Source organism: Sciurus vulgaris (assembly GCF_902686455.1).
Source record: "Sciurus vulgaris genome assembly, chromosome: 8".
NCBI lineage: Eukaryota > Metazoa > Chordata > Mammalia > Rodentia > Sciuridae > Sciurus > Sciurus vulgaris.
The window spans coordinates 64,428,814-64,446,440 of NC_136468.1; the positions used below are offsets into that span (position 1 = coordinate 64,428,814).

The 17,627-nt window shown below is 35.5% G+C and overlaps 1 protein-coding gene across 1 annotated transcript in view; it reads right to left on the reverse strand.

Annotated features, from left to right (window-relative positions):
- Positions 1-17,627, reverse strand: part of PHTF2 (putative homeodomain transcription factor 2) — a 162,586-nt gene that overhangs the window by 24,444 nt on the left and 120,515 nt on the right. Inside the window, 1 exon segment of the mRNA XM_079150254.1 lies at positions 4,471-4,626. Coding sequence (XP_079006380.1) covers positions 4,471-4,626 — 156 coding nt within the window.

A 17,627-nucleotide genomic window follows, 5' to 3' on the forward strand; every position in this document is an offset into this window, starting at 1 on the left:
CATTTCATATTCAGCTCAGGTATTAAGTACTTCACATGCAAAATTTGTGCCCATTCCTCTAAACTTTATTTTTTAATTTTTTAAAAAGTCTTAAATGAAGTTCAAAATTCAGGTAGATAGAGACTAGTCCAAGATTATACAGTCTGCATATGAATATAACATACTTCATTTTTTTTAACTGAGCTATTGCTTACTCGTCTCTTTAGAACTGTAGATTTCATTTGTACTACTTTGTTTCTTAAACAGAAGTTTAAAATGGGACAGGTAATCTAAACCAAGAGGATAACTGCCAATTTGTGTTCTTGAGATAATATATGGTATAAAAGTAAAAAACCTAAAAAACACAAGTAATTTTTAATAAATTTATTTGATCCAAGTTTTTTAATATACAAGATAAAGATGATGAAAATTTGATTTAAATCTTAAAAAGTTTAGTTAAGAATGGTATAAAGCCATCCTTATAACTATGCTCTGTTTTATATTTATGCCTTTCTCTTACCATGCTATCATTAGAGTTCAGACTATCATTCACACCTTAACTATTACAAGCTCTTCCTAACTGGAGACCTCCGACACATATGCACCCTTCTTTTCAGATCACGTTTCCTAAGGTATAGCTCTTTGACTTCTCTAACTGTCTTTCAGTGCTACTTCTGACCACAGCCTTATCCTCCAATGTATCTGAGCTACTCTTCTAACTCTAAACAAGGCGTCTTTGCCACTTTAGCCCTCTGGTTATGTCCCCAAACACTTATCATTAACCCTGCCTTCCTTTAAAGATATGCTGAAAATTAAATGAGGCACTGTAGCTTTAAATCAAAGTTGGCACAAAGCACGGAGTTCAACAGTGTTAGTTTAAAGACAGCCTACCTAGATACTACCTTGTCTCCAGAGTGAGTAATATTTATATTAATTTGACAGAAGACTTTTGCATTGCTTTCTAGAAGCTGTAATACCATCTTAATTAAATGTATTTAATATTCTCCAATAGATCATAACTCTCAAATACTCCATCCTGGGAATAAACCAACACCTTTTTCTTTGGCTAGTCTCACCACAGGTAACAAAATACCTTGAATGATTAGAATGGGACACCATGAATCTATTATATTTAATATATTGACAGATGTTTATATGTTTATGGAAGGAGAGCTATTTGGGGAAAAGAAAAAGTTTTATGAAGAGATAACCAGGAAAATGAATTTAAAAAAAATAAAAATAAGAAAAATAGAAGAGCAAAAATTGATCTGATTTGTGTTACAAAAAACACTCCAAAAATATTTCAGACTCACTAATGTCAGTTAAAATACTTGAAATCTAAGAAGTTCATTAACAGAATAGCAAGGCACAGGAAGTACTGAGTTTCCAGTGAGTGATAATTTAAATTTTTAAATACAGCTAATTTATTATCTATCATTAACTTCTGATACAGACTTACTAATCAGATATAGAAATTGGTAGAATTAAATAGAAGTTGATTTTTAATTTATTTTTTTAAATCTGTCAATTTTGGGTGTTTTAATGATTGATTTCAGGGATAAGGACATGTTTGTAATTCTTTAGTAAGTGATATTTTGCTGAAAACTAATAAGTGTGTGATTTTACAAATATAAAGTCTAAGAATTATTTTCTATAATTGCTTACATTTCAAACAGAATTTTACCTCCTGTATTTAGGTAATTAAAAGCCATTTTAAATTTCACTACAAACTGATGATAAAGCCTAAAAATAAGACATTTTAGAATTGAAAAAAATAGTTCAAGTCAGCCACATATAATCTGATTTGTTCTTCTCATCTCAAATCTTCAGACAGATGGCTAAAACTAAACATATAACCAAATTTAGAAGAGGCAGATTATTTACTTGAAGGCAATAATCACTTATAACAGAAATGCCTTGTGTCAGACAATTTATGCATAATTTTACTGAACTCTAACAATGTGTTGAGGTCACTCTTTCCCCACTGTAAGAATGCAGAAACTGAGACTTATAGAAGTTAAAATATTTTCCCAAAGCCACTTAAATGATCTGACTCCAAGCCCATGGTTTTTTCATCATGCTTCCCATCAAATGCTACCTCATTAGTTGAACAGCTAATCTATAATAGGGAGCAAAATTTAAAAAATACTAGTAGAGTTAAAGCAGGGTAAAGCAGCAAAAAGAACACATGCATAAAAGAAGCTGTCCATTTCACAGGACATTCCCTGCATTCCGGATAACCAGGAAATTCCATCATCATCTTCCCAATAGGAAAACTAGAAGAAGCCAACCAGATATAATATAGAAAAGCAAAAACGGAAATAAGTGAAAGTAAGTCTACACATAGAATCACAAGAGCCCCACCTCAGATCTAACATTCTTGGTGCCAAACACTATGGCAGGCATGTATATTTTCTATTACTCCCATCCTACCAGAAGATTGAGTGATTCTTCCTGAAAAACAAGATGCCCTTAAAACTGTATCTATATAAATATCACCATTTGAGAAGCTTATAACACATTGCTAGGTTCCTGACACATAATCTTAACAGTAAAGTCCAAGAGTCACATCCATGTACAAGAGCTTCCCCAGATGTGTTTTAAATTTATTCTTTACTGACTAATTGGAATACTTTTATAAAGAGAAACTGAATTCAATTGTTCTATCTTTGGCTCCCAAGTTCATCTGAAAAGAACCTAATTAATAGTTTTGATAATTTCTATCTATCATACAAAGAGTTTCCAAGTTCATTTTTTATATTTCCTACAACATACAGGAATAAGGAATTGATCAGTTCTTCAGGGAGGCCTGACTTTTTTGTCTTTCCGGGTGACTGAATTTATGTGTGTGTGTGTGTGTGTGTGTGTGTGTGTGTGTGTGTGTTTAAAATGAAAAGTGACCATGGGCTCAAGCTTAGTACTAGAGATGTTAGTGTTTTGGGCTTGCCCAAAGGAATTTTTGTACCTCACACTTAAAGAAAAATACCACCAATAATTTTAAGAGATAGATTTATACTATGAATAAAAATGCAAAACAACACTACAAATCTTTTGTCTATACTTTACTTTTTCAAGAGATTTTATTTTTCTTTTGATAAAAAATTAGTTTCACTTAAGAACCCAAGATTTTTAGAACTGTACACAACCAGTATCTTCTAGTCTAAATTCTTCACTTTAAAAGGGAACGATCTGAAGACCAGACTTTATTTTTATGTCATCGTTTATAACATTTGAAAGACTTAAAACAACCAATGCCTATTAACCTAGACTTAATACTTAGACTAAAATCTAAAAGGTTTTAAGAAACTTATTTAAAAATCGAAATTAGTAGAATACCAGAACTGTGACAGTATACCCTCGCGGATTTTTTAAAAAACTTCAAACTTCAAAAAAAAAAATTTTGTAGAATAAGGTTCTGCTCTTCAAGAATCTCATAGTTCAAAATACAGCTGCAAACTAAGAATAACAAAAAACATGGGATGAAAAAACTAACTTCAAACCCAAATAATTTCTTCTGTAGGAAAGGGATCAAGTAGACTTCCAGCTTCCTTCCAGCAACAATGAACATATGTGTAAAGTAAGATTAAATTTTACAAGTCTGATTAACTGGGTTAGGAAAAGGAGACAGTTCATCAGATGATGTGTGTGTCTATATTACTGTCTGTCTAATGGCAGCCACAGAAAAAACACAACCAGTCATCAGAAAGATTAACCAAAGATATGAACACAGAGCACTGTGCAAAGAAGTAACTCTTTTAATCTTAACACCTTGAAAGTATTCATATTCCAGTCGAGCATAATTGATTTTTTAATGTTTAAAACAAAATCCTCAAGAAAAAGAAATACTAATATACTTCAATAAAAGTAGAAGATAATATTGACCAAAAAAGTAACATAAGGAGTAATTGGCTTTAAAGGCAGATAACAAATTTTTCTGTCCTTAGAACAGAAACTTAAAATAAAATGGAATGAAATTCTTTTTCTATATATGTACTTAAGCTCAAGAGATTCAGTAAAGTTGGAAAAGGGTTTTAGAGAAAAAACAAAAATCAGTATGGAAAAATAGAATCAAAGAAGAAAAAAACTGCTACAGTATGGGGAACTACCAGTTAAAAACTAGTGGCAATAACATGAAAGAGATCAGAAAAATAATTGTACTATAATAGAGAACATATAAAGCCTTTTAAATTGTGGAAAAGACTGACATAGGAGTTCACAGATTGTCTCCATAGGATGGTCTTCTTTAAAAATAAATAACAACCTGAATACATGAGTCTTCAGAGATACTGACAAAACGATTACAAAGGTGTGGTTGTTTATCAATGTGTGTAATATATAAATCTAAACTGACTATATATCAAGACTGTATAAAAATAATGTTTTATTATTATAATGATAATATGGGTAATACTTATTTCAACAATAATTATCAATCATAGAAAGAAGGTATAAGTTAGCAACATATAAATTTGGTAAGACCAAATTTTATACCTCATTAGGATAATGCTTCTTATAATGATGTGACTTTCTATTCCGAAGAATGTTTTCAGAAGTCCTGTCCACATGACGGCGTAATGAATATCCTGTTTCAGGACCTTCCTCACTGGACACTTCATCAGAGACATTTGTTATTGTCCTTTGAGGTTCCTAAGTTGGGAGTACACAAAGATGATTATAAGTATTTTTTGACTAACCTTTTAGCTTAAAATGGCAATACTTCAAAAGATACACACACACACACACACATACACACATACACAGAGACCTTCAAAATAGCTTCAGCTATGTCAAAGTGAATAGTACTACTTTACTTAATGCAAAAGTTTTTTTTAATTTTCTTCTTTTGTTTTTCTTTTTTCTTTTAATTTTTTGCAAAAGTGTCTTAAATCAGTAACTATACTCATACTTTACTTGGACTGGGAATGTAGTTCACTTGCCTTACCATGTGTAAGACTGGTTTTGACCCCTAGCACCACAGGGAAAAATAAAATAAAATGGACATTTCACTTTTAAAAGTAATTCAACAGTCGTTTGTCAAATATTGTTCCACAAAATTTTAGTTCACAGAATGATCTGAAACAGTCTACAGAATTAAGAAATGTAAAATAAGACAGAAGAACAGGATAGAAGAAATTGAGAGACCTGAGAGTTTATACTATTTTTTTTTTCAAACCAAAAAAAGTCATCAATTTTAAGATATGCTATTGACTTAATGATGGTTTATACTACAGCAAGAGGTGAATGGTGGTATACATATCAGATAGACATTACGTATACATCAATTTTTAAGACACATTCAGATTTTAGAAATTCTGAAATTGAAAAACCAGACCTGAGATGTAGCTCAGTGGTAGGTGCTTGCAAGAAGGCACAAGACCCTGGATTAAATACTCAGCAAAAGAAAGTAAGGAGGAAGGATGAAAGGATGGAAGGGTAGAAGGACAGAAGGAAGGAAGGCTGATTTCAGAGGTTTAAGTTCTATTGATATCTTCATACTCCTCTCAATGTTAGTAGGTAACAAACACATGAATACGTGTTTGAAAACTGTGAGTGAAAATGTATTGATTGAGTGATGACAGTGATATGAAGCATACATTATCAGACAGCTAAATGCTTGAAAAATATCTAAAATCATAGTAAGTAACTATATTAAATTATAGGCCCATGCTGTTTCATAGCTACTAATACTGGAAAATAAATGTACAAACAGTAACACATATTTCACCCAAAATTAGAGAATCCTTTTATCTACTTCACCAGAAAACGCTAATAGTCACATTCCTAAATGTAACAGAGGTAACTTTTAATTTGACTATGCTTTTTTTTTTTTTACTCTAAGAACTTTTAAAGTATAAATTTAATCAGAAAACTTAAGCAAAACAAAGAATCAGAAGTCAGTTACATTAGACTCTGTAACAATAAACCCAGAGTCCCTTTAAGTATTATTTTGGAAAAGTAAACTAATTATTTTCTTTAACTCATAAATGTCATCAAAGAGATTTAATTTTCAGAGCATTATTACTAATGGAGTCCCCTGGGCAAGATGGCTGACTAGAGGGGCCTGGCAAGTTTCCCTCCAAAACAAAGATAAAAACAACAGCTATTTCACTGGAGTATTTGAGGCAGAATGCAGAGGAATGTGGCAGAGAAACCAAGAGCACAGATCCAAACTATGGCCTTATAAAAAAGGGAACTAAGCACAGGGTAACCAACCCTCCTATCTCTCAAGATCAACCCTTAACCAAGAGGGACTTTATCTGACAAAGAAAGAACAAGGACCCCAGCAGTCCCCATGCACCTCACAGACACCTGAAGCATTTGCTGCTGGCGAGGTCTGCAGTCCCCAGGCTTTGAGCCCATTTTAGGGATTACCACACTACTGCATTGCTCCAGAGAAGGACAGAGCCTAGTCCATGTTGTGTCCTCTCACACCCAGGTTCTTGCTGAACAGTTCCATCTTGAGACCTTTCTCACCTTCCCACATCTGCAGAAAGCATCTGGGCAGCCCTACCTACATTCCTGCTACCCTAGCAAGCAGCTGGGTGATCCTGCTAACCTATCTTCAGCACCCTGGGAAGCAGACAGGCAGCCCTACTTGCACACCAAGCCAACACCAAAAGGAGTCAGGCAGTCTACTATAAACAGGTTGGCTCCCACAGGTCCTGCAAAGTCATGTGCACAGCCCTCAAACACTGATAGGCACTGTGGCCACTCAGAGGTACTCTACCCAGGCACCTACAGACACTACTGATGTTCATTATAGCTGAAGAAGCTATATGGAAACTACACTAAAGTGTGCACCTGGATACAAACACAGTGTACTCAACTGACACTCTAGGACATATCACCAGAAGAAATCTTTTATTATGAAAGCTGTCCTATAAAAGTAGTACAGGCAACTTCATCAGATGAATGAAGATCCATATAGAGACACAAAAGTAATAAGGGAGCATGATACCTCCAAAGAAACACAATAACTGTAGCAACACACCTGAGACCAGAAAAGGAAATCGATAAAATGTAAAAGAATTAAAATAATTTTAAGGAAACAATGTGATACAAGAGAACACAGTCAATTTGATGAAATCAGGAAGATAATTCATGATAAGAAAAAAATTCATCAGAGATAAAAATCACAAAAACAAATTTTGGGGCTAAATAACTCAATAAATGAAATAAAAAATTCAGTTGATAACTTCAAAGCAGAAAGAGCAAGCCAAAGGAAGAATTTCTGAGCTTGAAGATGAGTCTTTTAAAATGAGAGCGAGAAGTGAAAATAAAAATAAAAAAGAATTAAGAAAGCCTACAAGACTTATGGGGAATACCCCAACTTTCATATAGAGTTCTACTTCAAAGCATACTTTAGTTAAGCTATTAAAAGCATAAGAGAATTTTTAAAAATCAGAGGCTCAAGTCCTGTAATGGAATCTCCATTAGCCTAACATCAGACTTCTCAAAATAAGCTTTAAAGGCCAGAAGAGAATAGGATGACATATTTCAAGTTCTGAAAGGAAAAAACTGCAAACCAAGGAAACTATATCTAAAAAAAATATCCTTCAGAAATGAATGAGAAAAGAAAATCTTTCCAATACAAGTGAAAACTAAGGAAATGTTTAAGGGAGTTCTACACTAGAAGTAAAAGGATGGTAACTATCATCATGAAAGCACATGAAAGTACAAAATTCACAAGAATAGATACACAAAGAGAAAGAAAATCAAACCTAATCAACACACAAAAAAACTACTAAACCATAAAGAATGAATAGAAGAAAGGAACAAAGGATGTACAAAACAACTAGAAAAAAATTAATAAAATTACAGTATGTCTTTACTTTCTAATATTAACTGTGAATGTAAGTGGATTAAATTTCTTGATTAAAAAAAATACAGGCTGGCTGAATGAATTTTTTAAAATGACCAAAAGATATAAAGAGATGGAAGCTCACTTCACCATTACCAGTGAAGTCACAATGATGGAAAGAGAAAGAACAGAAAGACATACCACATGAATGAACACCAAAAGTGATCAGGAATAACTATACTTTTATCAGACAAAATAGACCATGTCAAAAAATATAAAAAGAAAAATAAAGCCACCATATAATGATAAAGGGATCAATTAAACAAGAGGAAAATAACAATTATAAATACAAATGTACCCAATACTCGAGTACCTAATCATATAAAGCAAATATTAGATCTAAAAGGAAAGATTGATTCTATTACCATAATAGTTGGGGTAAGCACTTGTTAGTGTCTAGGAAAGCTTGCTGTTCTGGGCACTGAGATAAGAAAGATTCTATAGAACTGTATTTCATCACAAAATTATAGCCACCACATAATCACTGCATCCTGTTTCTTCAATCCAAAAATTTGTTTATAACCTTTTGTTACATAATTATTGTATGGTCTAATTCTGTTCATCATGCTCCTTCAAAAGTAAAAACAACAGTAATATATTTGCCAGTGGTATAGGAATGCACATTTGTCTTCTCATGCACTGACACCAAAACCAGACAAGGACACAATAAGAAAACAATAGATTAATATCCTTAATGACCACAAATATAAAAATTCTCAATAAAATATTAACAAATCAAATCCTACAGTGCTTCCAAAAGGTTACACAATATGATCAAATGGGTCTTCTCTTAGGGATGTGAGAACCAATTAACTTATACAAATCAATAAATGTAATACAGCATATCAACAATGAACAACAACAAAAAAATAGATGATCAGTTCAATAATGAAGAACAAGCATTTGCCAGAATTCCATATAACTTCATGATAAAAACCCTCAAAATATTAGGCATAGAAGGACAGGGTGTGTGTGTGTGCGTGTGTGTATGTACACACTCATAGCCAACATCATAGTAGGAAAAAGTAAAGTAAGAATGGAGGAACACTGGATTGTGTAGAGGGAAATGAGAGGAGGGGAGGAGATGGGGGGAAGTAAAGATGGTGGAATGAGAGAAACATCACTACCATTATGTGCATATATGATTACACAAGTGGTGTGACTCTACATCATGTACAACCAGAGAAATGAAAAGTTGTACTACATTAGTGAAGAATGAATCAAAATGCATTGTACTGTCATGTATAATTAAACAGAACAAACAATAAAAAAAAAGAAATTAAATGCATCCATATAGGAAAGGAGGAAGTCAAGTTAATGATATCTAACTGAAAATTACAAATCAATGATAAAAGAAACTGTAGAAATTAAGAACGGAAGCCAAACCACATTTATCACCAAAGTGATCTACAGATTCAAGGCACTCTCTATAAAAATACCAATAACACTCTGCACAAAACTAGAAAAAAACAATACTAAAATCTGTATGGAATCACAAAAGACCCTGAAGACCCAAAGCAATCCCAAGCAAAAAGAACAAAGCTAGAGATATAATCATTCCTGACTTCAAAATATGCTATAAAGCTGTAGTAACCAAAACCATTTGATTAACAGACCAATGAAACAGAATAAAGAACATAGAAATAAATCCAAATATTTATAGATTACTGATTTTTTTTTTTTTTTTTTGCGGTGCTGGGGATTGAACCCAGGGCCTTGTGCTTGCAAGGTAAGCACTCTACCAACTGAGCTATATCTCCAGGCATAGACTACTGATATTTGATAGACACCAAGAACATATTGAAGAAAGCAAAGTTTCTTCAATAAATGATGATGAGAAAACTGGATATCCATATGCAGAAGAATTAAACTAGACCCCTGTCTCTTATCATAAACAAAAATAAACTCAAAATGGAAGACTTAAATGTTAGACCCTAAACCATGAAATTATTATTTAGAAAATCCTGGAAAACTAGGGACAATATTTCAAGATATTTGCCTGGAAAGAGTTTTTGGATATAACCCCAAAAGCAAAGGCAACGAAAACAAAAGTTGACAAAGATTACATCAAACTAAAATATTTCTGCACAGCAAAGGAAAAAATTAACAGAGTTTAAGAAAAAACTTACAGAATGCGAGAAAATATTTGCAAACTATTCATCCAACAAAGGGTCTAATAAACAAATTATATAACGAACTAAAAAAAAAAAACAAATAATACAATTGAGAAGTAGGCAAATGATTCATGATCTTTAAAAAGAAGATATACAAATGGCCAATAAATATATGAAAAAATGTTCAACATCACTAACCGTCAGAGAAATACAAATCAAAACCACAATGAGATACTATCACACCCCACTTAAAATGACTATTTTCAAAAATAAAATAAAAGGTTACAAATTCTCATGTAGATATGGAAAAAGGAGAAGTCTCACACTGTTGGTGGGAATATAATTGAGAGAGCCGTTAAGGAAAACAGTATGGAAGTTTCTTAAAAAAAACAAAACTGCCTTATGATAGAGCAATCATACTACTGGGTGTATATACAGAGGAAATGCAGTGAGTACGTTAAGGAAACAACTGCATTCTCATATTCGCTGCAACACTATTCAGAAGAGCCAAGACATGAAATCAACTGAGTATTAACAGATGAAAGAAAATATATACACAATAAAATACTATTCTGCCTTAAGAAAAATTCTGTCATTTGCAGCAACATGAAAAGAACTGGAGGACATTATGTTAAATAAAGTAAGTCAAGCACAGAAAAGATAAATATTGTACATTCTTAATTATAGGTAGAAACTAAAAAGTTTATTTTGTAAAAGTAGAGAATGGAATAATCATTACCAGAGCCTGGTAACAGAAGAGAGAAAAGTGGGGATGGAGAGAGGACAGTTGCAGGACACAGGGGTACAGTTGGATAAGAGGAATAACTTCTAATTTTCTACAGCACAGTAGAATAATTACAGTTGACAAAAGTTAATTGACTATTTCAAAATAGAGAATAGAAAGTACTTTCAATAGTCCTAACAAAAAGAAATGGTAAGTGATCCAAGATAGCGAAACAGAGGAAGGCCGCGTTACTTGTCGCTCTGTAATTCAGGATTCAAGAAGAGGAAATACTGTGTCTCTGTGAGGCAGTTCTCGCTGCCCACTGATCCTCTGCTGTTTACCCCATTGCCCAGAATGATCCACCCACTGTCTGCCAGCACACTGCCTGCCTTTTATGTGCAAACTGCTCACTGACTGCTGTCTATCATCTGCTATTTGCTCATTTTCCCGCCTCTTACCTGGCCACTGCCCACCTTTCACCTACCCATTGCTTACTGCCTGATGTCTACCAGCCTATGGCCTTACCTGCAGACCACATGCAGACTGCCCATCTGCAAATTGCCGACATGCTGCCTGCTGTTACCTTAACTCCAATGTCACAGTACCTGCAGGTTTGCTTACACAAGGCTGCCGCCATCTTGGGACACCAGCCAGGGCCTGCAAGTTATATCGCAGTGGTCACTGCCAGGTTGGAGCATGGCCACCTTGGTCTGGGGACTCAGACCAGGGCCTAGAGATATACTGGAATACGTGCAGGTCTGACTGCACCTGAGGTCTTTCTGCTGGGTGTGCTAGTGGCCAGCATCCAGCTGGCTCTTAGCAGGATTCTTCCTTTCCGTGAGTGCAACCCTGGGGGTCTCCATGCAACCTGAAAGGGCATTGAGGTCCTGGGACTGCAGCAAGGCAGGGTCTGGGGAAGCTGAAGCCAAGGTCCATCAGATTGCCGATGAGTTTCCATGGCCCAGTCTGGATCTGGCAAGCCTGTGGAAAGCCTGAGACTAGGCACAGGTCCCTCGGGGGAGAACAGGTTGAAGAAACTGGAGAAAACTGGGATCTCTCCAGCTCAGTGAGTCCTGAAATGTGCAGGGACAGAAGGGGTCACCTACATGGGTGGAAAGACTGTAAGAGGGTGTGAGGGCATCTTGCTATAGGCTCACCCACCCAAATGGTACAGTGCCCACCAGACTGGAGCTAACATCAAACTTCAGACAAACCCGGATATGGGCAGCAAAGGCAAGTTGAGAAAATGTTTGAAAGTCTACAAAAGCAATCATTCAATTTTCCACTGAAACTTCCCTTTTTTTTCTTTAAATTTTTTCACCCTCTCTATCACACCTCTACCATCTTTGAATCCAAATATTTTTCATGCATCAATTTATTGAGGAATGAGATGTCTGAGTAGTATATTATAGTTTTGTTGTGCATTCTTATATTTTTACATTTTTAAAAATAAATATCTCTCCCTGGATTTTCTCTCACTTCTCTCGTACTAACAGCCAACCTCTATTAATTCCTCCCTCACTCTTAACCAAAAGTTTTTACCTCTATCTTCTCTCTCTCTCTCCCTCATAAACATCACATCTTATACACTACTTCTGTTCCCTCACTGTCCATCATTTGAAATGGTAGAACCTTTTAGCAAATTTACCGTTTATATTGTAGACAATAATTGAACACTTCATTTCTGACTATTGTGACAAAACTGTAAACGCCTTAATAGGAGCCATTTGGTTTAAGGTGGAATATCATTTGCTTTGGGTACTGTTAATATTGGTTCCCCCTTAAAGGTGAGGTACTGGAAGCCTTCAGGGACACTATAAGACCACAGGGTAGACTCTGTACTGCCTCAGCTCCACACCACTAGGTGAGAAGACACACAAGCAACATGAAAAAACAAGGGAACAAAGTGCCTCAAACAAACCAAGATGCTCCAACAACAGAATACATAGACAAGACGGTAGAAGAAATGTCAGAAGAGTTTAGAAGATACAGAGATAGACTGATCTTTGAAATAAAGGATGGTATTGGAGAGAAAATACAGGATGTAAAATACAGAATGTAAAGATCACTTCAATAAAGAGGCAGAGATTATAAAAAGGAATCAAGCAGAAATCCTCAAAATGAGGGAATAAATAAAACATAATAAAAATTTAACTGAAAGTATCACCAAGACTGGACAACTTAGAAGACAGAAGTTCAGACAATGAAGACAAACTATATAGTCTTGAAAAAAGTCGACCATACAGAGATGATGGTAAGAAACCATGAACAGAACTTCCAAGAAATATGGAATTACATGAAAAGGCCAAATTTAAGATTTATTGAAATAGGCCAAGGCATAGAATACACAATCTTTTCAATGATATAATATCAGAAAACTTCCCAAATCTAAACAATGAAATGGAAAATCAACTACAAGAGGCTTACAGGACCATAATGTACAAAATTACATTAGATCCTCCCACACCGGGGCATATTATAATGAGAATGACTAAAATACACAATAAGGATAGAATTTTAAAGGCAGTGAGAGAAAAATATCAAATTACGTATAGGGGGAAACCATTTGGATCTCAGTTGATTTCTCAACCCAGACCTCAGCACCAGGAAGCACTGGAATATCATATATCAAAATCTGATAGAAAATGGATGCCAGTGGAGAATTTTATATCCAGCAAAACTAACCTTCAGATTTTTTTTTATTAAAAATCATAAATTTACATAGGGCAATGTTGTTTGATTAATTCTGTTATTATTTTCCTTCCACCAACACCCCTCTCGCCCCTCTTTTCCCTCTATACAGTCCTTCCTTCCTCCATTCTTACCACCCTCCTTAACCCTAACCCTAAACCTAACCCTAACCCGAACGCTAACCCCTCCTACCCCCCATTATATGTCATCATCCGCTTATCAGCGAGATCATTCGTCCTTTAGTTTTTTGAGACTGGCCTAACTCACTTAGCATGATATTCTCCAATTTCATCCATTTGCCTGCAAATGCCATAATTTTAACATTCTTCATGGTGGAGTAATATTCCATTGTATATATATGCCACAGTTTCTTTATCCATTCATCAACTGAAGGGCATCTAGGTTGGTTCCACAATCTGGCTATGGTAAATTGAGCAGCTATGAACATTGATGTGGCTGTATCTCTGTAGTATGCTGATTTTAAGTCCTTTGGGTATAGGCCGAGGAGTGGGATAGCTGGGTCAAACGGTGGTTCCATTCCAAGCTTTCTAAAAAATCTCTATACTGCTTTCCAGAGTGGCTGCACTAATTTGCAACCCCACCAGCAATGTATGAGTGTACCTTTTTCCCCACATTCTCGCCAACACCTATTGTTGCTTCTGTTCTTGATAAACGCCATTCTAATCGGGGTGAGATGGAACCTTAGGGTAGTTTTGATCTGCATTTCTCTTATTACTAAAGATGTTGAACATTTTTTCATATATCTGTTGATTGCTTGTAGATCTCCTTCTGTGAAGTGTCTGTTCATTTCCTTAGCCCATTTGTTGATTGGATTATTTGTATTCTTGGTGTAGAGTTTTTTGAGTTCTTTATAGATTCTGGAAATTAGCACTCTATCTGAAGTATGAGTGGCAAAAACATTCTCCCACTCTGTAGGCTCTCTCTTCACATTACTGATAGTTTCCTTTGCTCACAGAAAGCTTTTTAGTTCGAATCTATTGCAGTTGTTGATTCTTGCTTTTATTTCTTGTGCTATGGGAGTCCTGTTAAGGAAGTCTGCTCCTAAGCCAACAAGTTGAAGGTTTGGGCCTACTTTTTCTTCTATAATCTGCAGGGTCTCTGGTCTGATTCCGAGGTCTTTGATCCATTTTGAGTTGAGTTTTGTGCAGGGTGAGAGATAGGGGTTTAATTTCATTCTGTTGCATATGGTTTTCCAAGCACCATTTGTTAAAGAGGCTATCTTTTCTCCATTGCATATTTTTGGCCCCGTTGTCTAGTATGAGAAAATTGTATTTATTTGGGTTTGTGTCCATGTTCTCTATTCTGTACCATTGATCTACCTGTCTATTTTGGTACCAATACCATGCCGTTTTTGTTACTATTGCTTTGTAATAGAGTTGAAGATCTGGTATTGCGATACCCCCTGCTTCGCTCTTTCTAGTGAGGATTGCTTTAGCTATTCTGGGTTTCTTATTCTTCCAGATGAATTTCATAATTGCTTGCTCTATTTCTGTAAGGTACATCATTGGGATTTTAATTGGAATTGCATTGAATCTGTATAGCATGTTTGGTAGTATGGCCATTTTGACAGTATTAATTCTGCCTATCCAAGAACATGGGAGATCTTTCCATCTTCTAAGGTTTTCTTTAATTTCTTTCTTTAGTGTTCTGTAGTTCTCATTGTAGAGGTCTTTCACCTCTTTTGTGAGATTGATTCCCAAGTATTTTATTTTTATCGAAGCTATTGTGAATTGGGTAGTTTTCCTAATTTCTCTTTCTGAAGATTCATCACTTATGTATAAGATAGTATCAAGATAGTATGTATAAGATAGTACAAGATAGTATCTCTATCTTCTTGTATTTGCTAACAGTAGCTTTGCATAAAACATGGTCTATTTTAGAGAAGGATCCATGTGCTGCTGAGAAGAAAGTGTATTCATTCTTTGTTGGATGGTATATTCTGTATAAGTTGGTGAAGTCTAAGTTGTTGATTGTGTTATTGAGATCTATGATTTCTTTATTCAATTTTTGTTTGGACGATCTATCCAGCGGTGAGAGAGGTGTGTTAAAATCACCTAGTATTATTGTGTTGTGGTCTATTTGATTTCTGGAATTGAGAAGGAATTGTTTGACGTACATGGATGAGCCAATATTCGGGGCATAGATATTTATGATTTTTATGTCTTGCTGATTGATGCTACCCTTAAGCAGTATATAATGTCCTTCTTTATCCCTTCTGACTAGTTTTGGCTTGAAGTCCACATTATCTGAAATGAGGATGGATACTCCAGCTTTTTTGCTCTGTCGGTGTGCATGGTATGTTTTTTCCAATCCTTTCACCTTTAATGTATGGGTGTCTCTTTCTATGAGATGAGTCTCTTGCAGGCAGCATATTGTTGGATTTTTCTTTTTAATCCAATCTGCCAGTCTTTGTCTTTTGATTGATGAGTTCAGGCCATTAACATTCAGGGTTATTATTGTGATATGATTTGTATTCCCAGTCATTTGACTCATTTTTGTTTTTTGACATGATTTGGTTTCTCCTTTATTTGGCTATTCCTTTAGGCTAGTTCCTCCCGTTGCTGATTTGCATCGTTGTTTTTCATCTCTTCCTCATGGAATATTTTGCTGAGAATGTTCTGTAATGCTGGCTTTCTTTTTGTAAATTCCTTTAGCTTTTGTTTATCATGGAAGGATCTTATTTCGTCGTCAAATCTGACAGTAAGTTATGCTGGGTATAAGATTCTTGGTTGGCACCGTTTTCTTTCAGGGCTTGGTAAATGTTGTTCCAGGCCCTTCTAGCTTTTAGGGTCTGGATTGAAAAATCTGCTGATATTCTTATTGGTTTCCCCCTGAATGTAATTTGATTCTTTTCTCTTGGGGCCTTTAAAATTCTGTCTTTATTTTGTATGTTAGTTATTTTCATACTAATATGCCTTGGTGTGGGTCTGTTGTAATTTTGTATATTTGGAGTCCTATAAATCTCTTGTACTTGGTTTTCCATTTCATTCTTCAGATTTGGGAAATTTTCTGATATTATTTCATTGAATAGATTGTTCATTCCTTTGGTTTGTTTCTCTAAGCCTTCCTCAATCCCAATAATTCTTAAATTTGGCCTTTTCATGATATCCCATAATTCTTGTAGATTCTGTTCATGATTTCTTATCATTTTTTCTGTTTGTTCAACTTTGTTTTCAAGATTAAATATTTTGTCTTCAATATCTGTGGGCGGGCCAGAGCTACCGCTGGCTCAGGGCCTTGGAGCTGGTTCCGTGCAGAAATGCTCTCACTGGGGCCTGCTCCAGGAAGCTGGAGAATCTGACTCTGTGGGAGGAGCCCACTGCCGGAGTGCTCAGGGCTGCTTGGGGGAGACTCTAGCTGCCCTGCCCTACTCTAATAAGCCGCCCAAATCCGGGCCTGCCACCTGAGCTGAGCTTCACCGGGTGGGGGAGACTCACCCTGTGGTTCTATTTTAGTCCGAGTCTCTCAATGCCTCCCCTTCTTGAATCCTGGGTTCTGGAGCAACTGGAGATGTAGTCACCCTCTAGTCCGCCATCTTGGATCGCCCCGTGGAAGAAGCCTGAGGCCGGAGGGGGGCAGGGCCAACTGGAGAGGTCTCTGGCTGCCCTGCCCTCTGTTCTTTTTAATCTTGTGTTTTTTTTTCTCTCTTCTGCTTATATGGTTCTAATCACTAAGATCAGATAGCTGTACTTTTATTTTTTAACAACTGGCCAGGTTTCTTGAGCCTTGGGAGACCAGATCACAATGAATCCTAGGCTTCTGTTGTCTCTTGCTGCCAATCTCTCTTGCTAATAATGCCTTAGCCTGAGTTAACTGGCCTATTCCAGAATCCATCGCTGGCGGGGTATTAATTAAACCCCACCCACGCGACTGCTCACAGGTACCAGCTGTTCAAGTCCCACCCCTGCAAGCTAACCTTCAGATTTAATGAGCAAATTAAAACCTTCCATGATAAACAAAAATTAAAGAATTCACAAGTAGACAGCCTGCACTACAGAACATTATCAGCAAAATTTTCCATGAGGAGGAAATGGAAAAAAAAAAAAAAATGAAAACCAGCAAAGGCAGGAAGTACACTAAAGGAAAGTTCAATCAAAGGAGATACTAAGTTAAAAACTGAAAATAAACCAAAATGATCAGGAGTACAAATCATATCTCAGTAATAACCCTGAATATTAATGGCCTAAACTCATGAAACAAAAGACATAGACCAGTAGACTGGATTAAATTAAAAAAA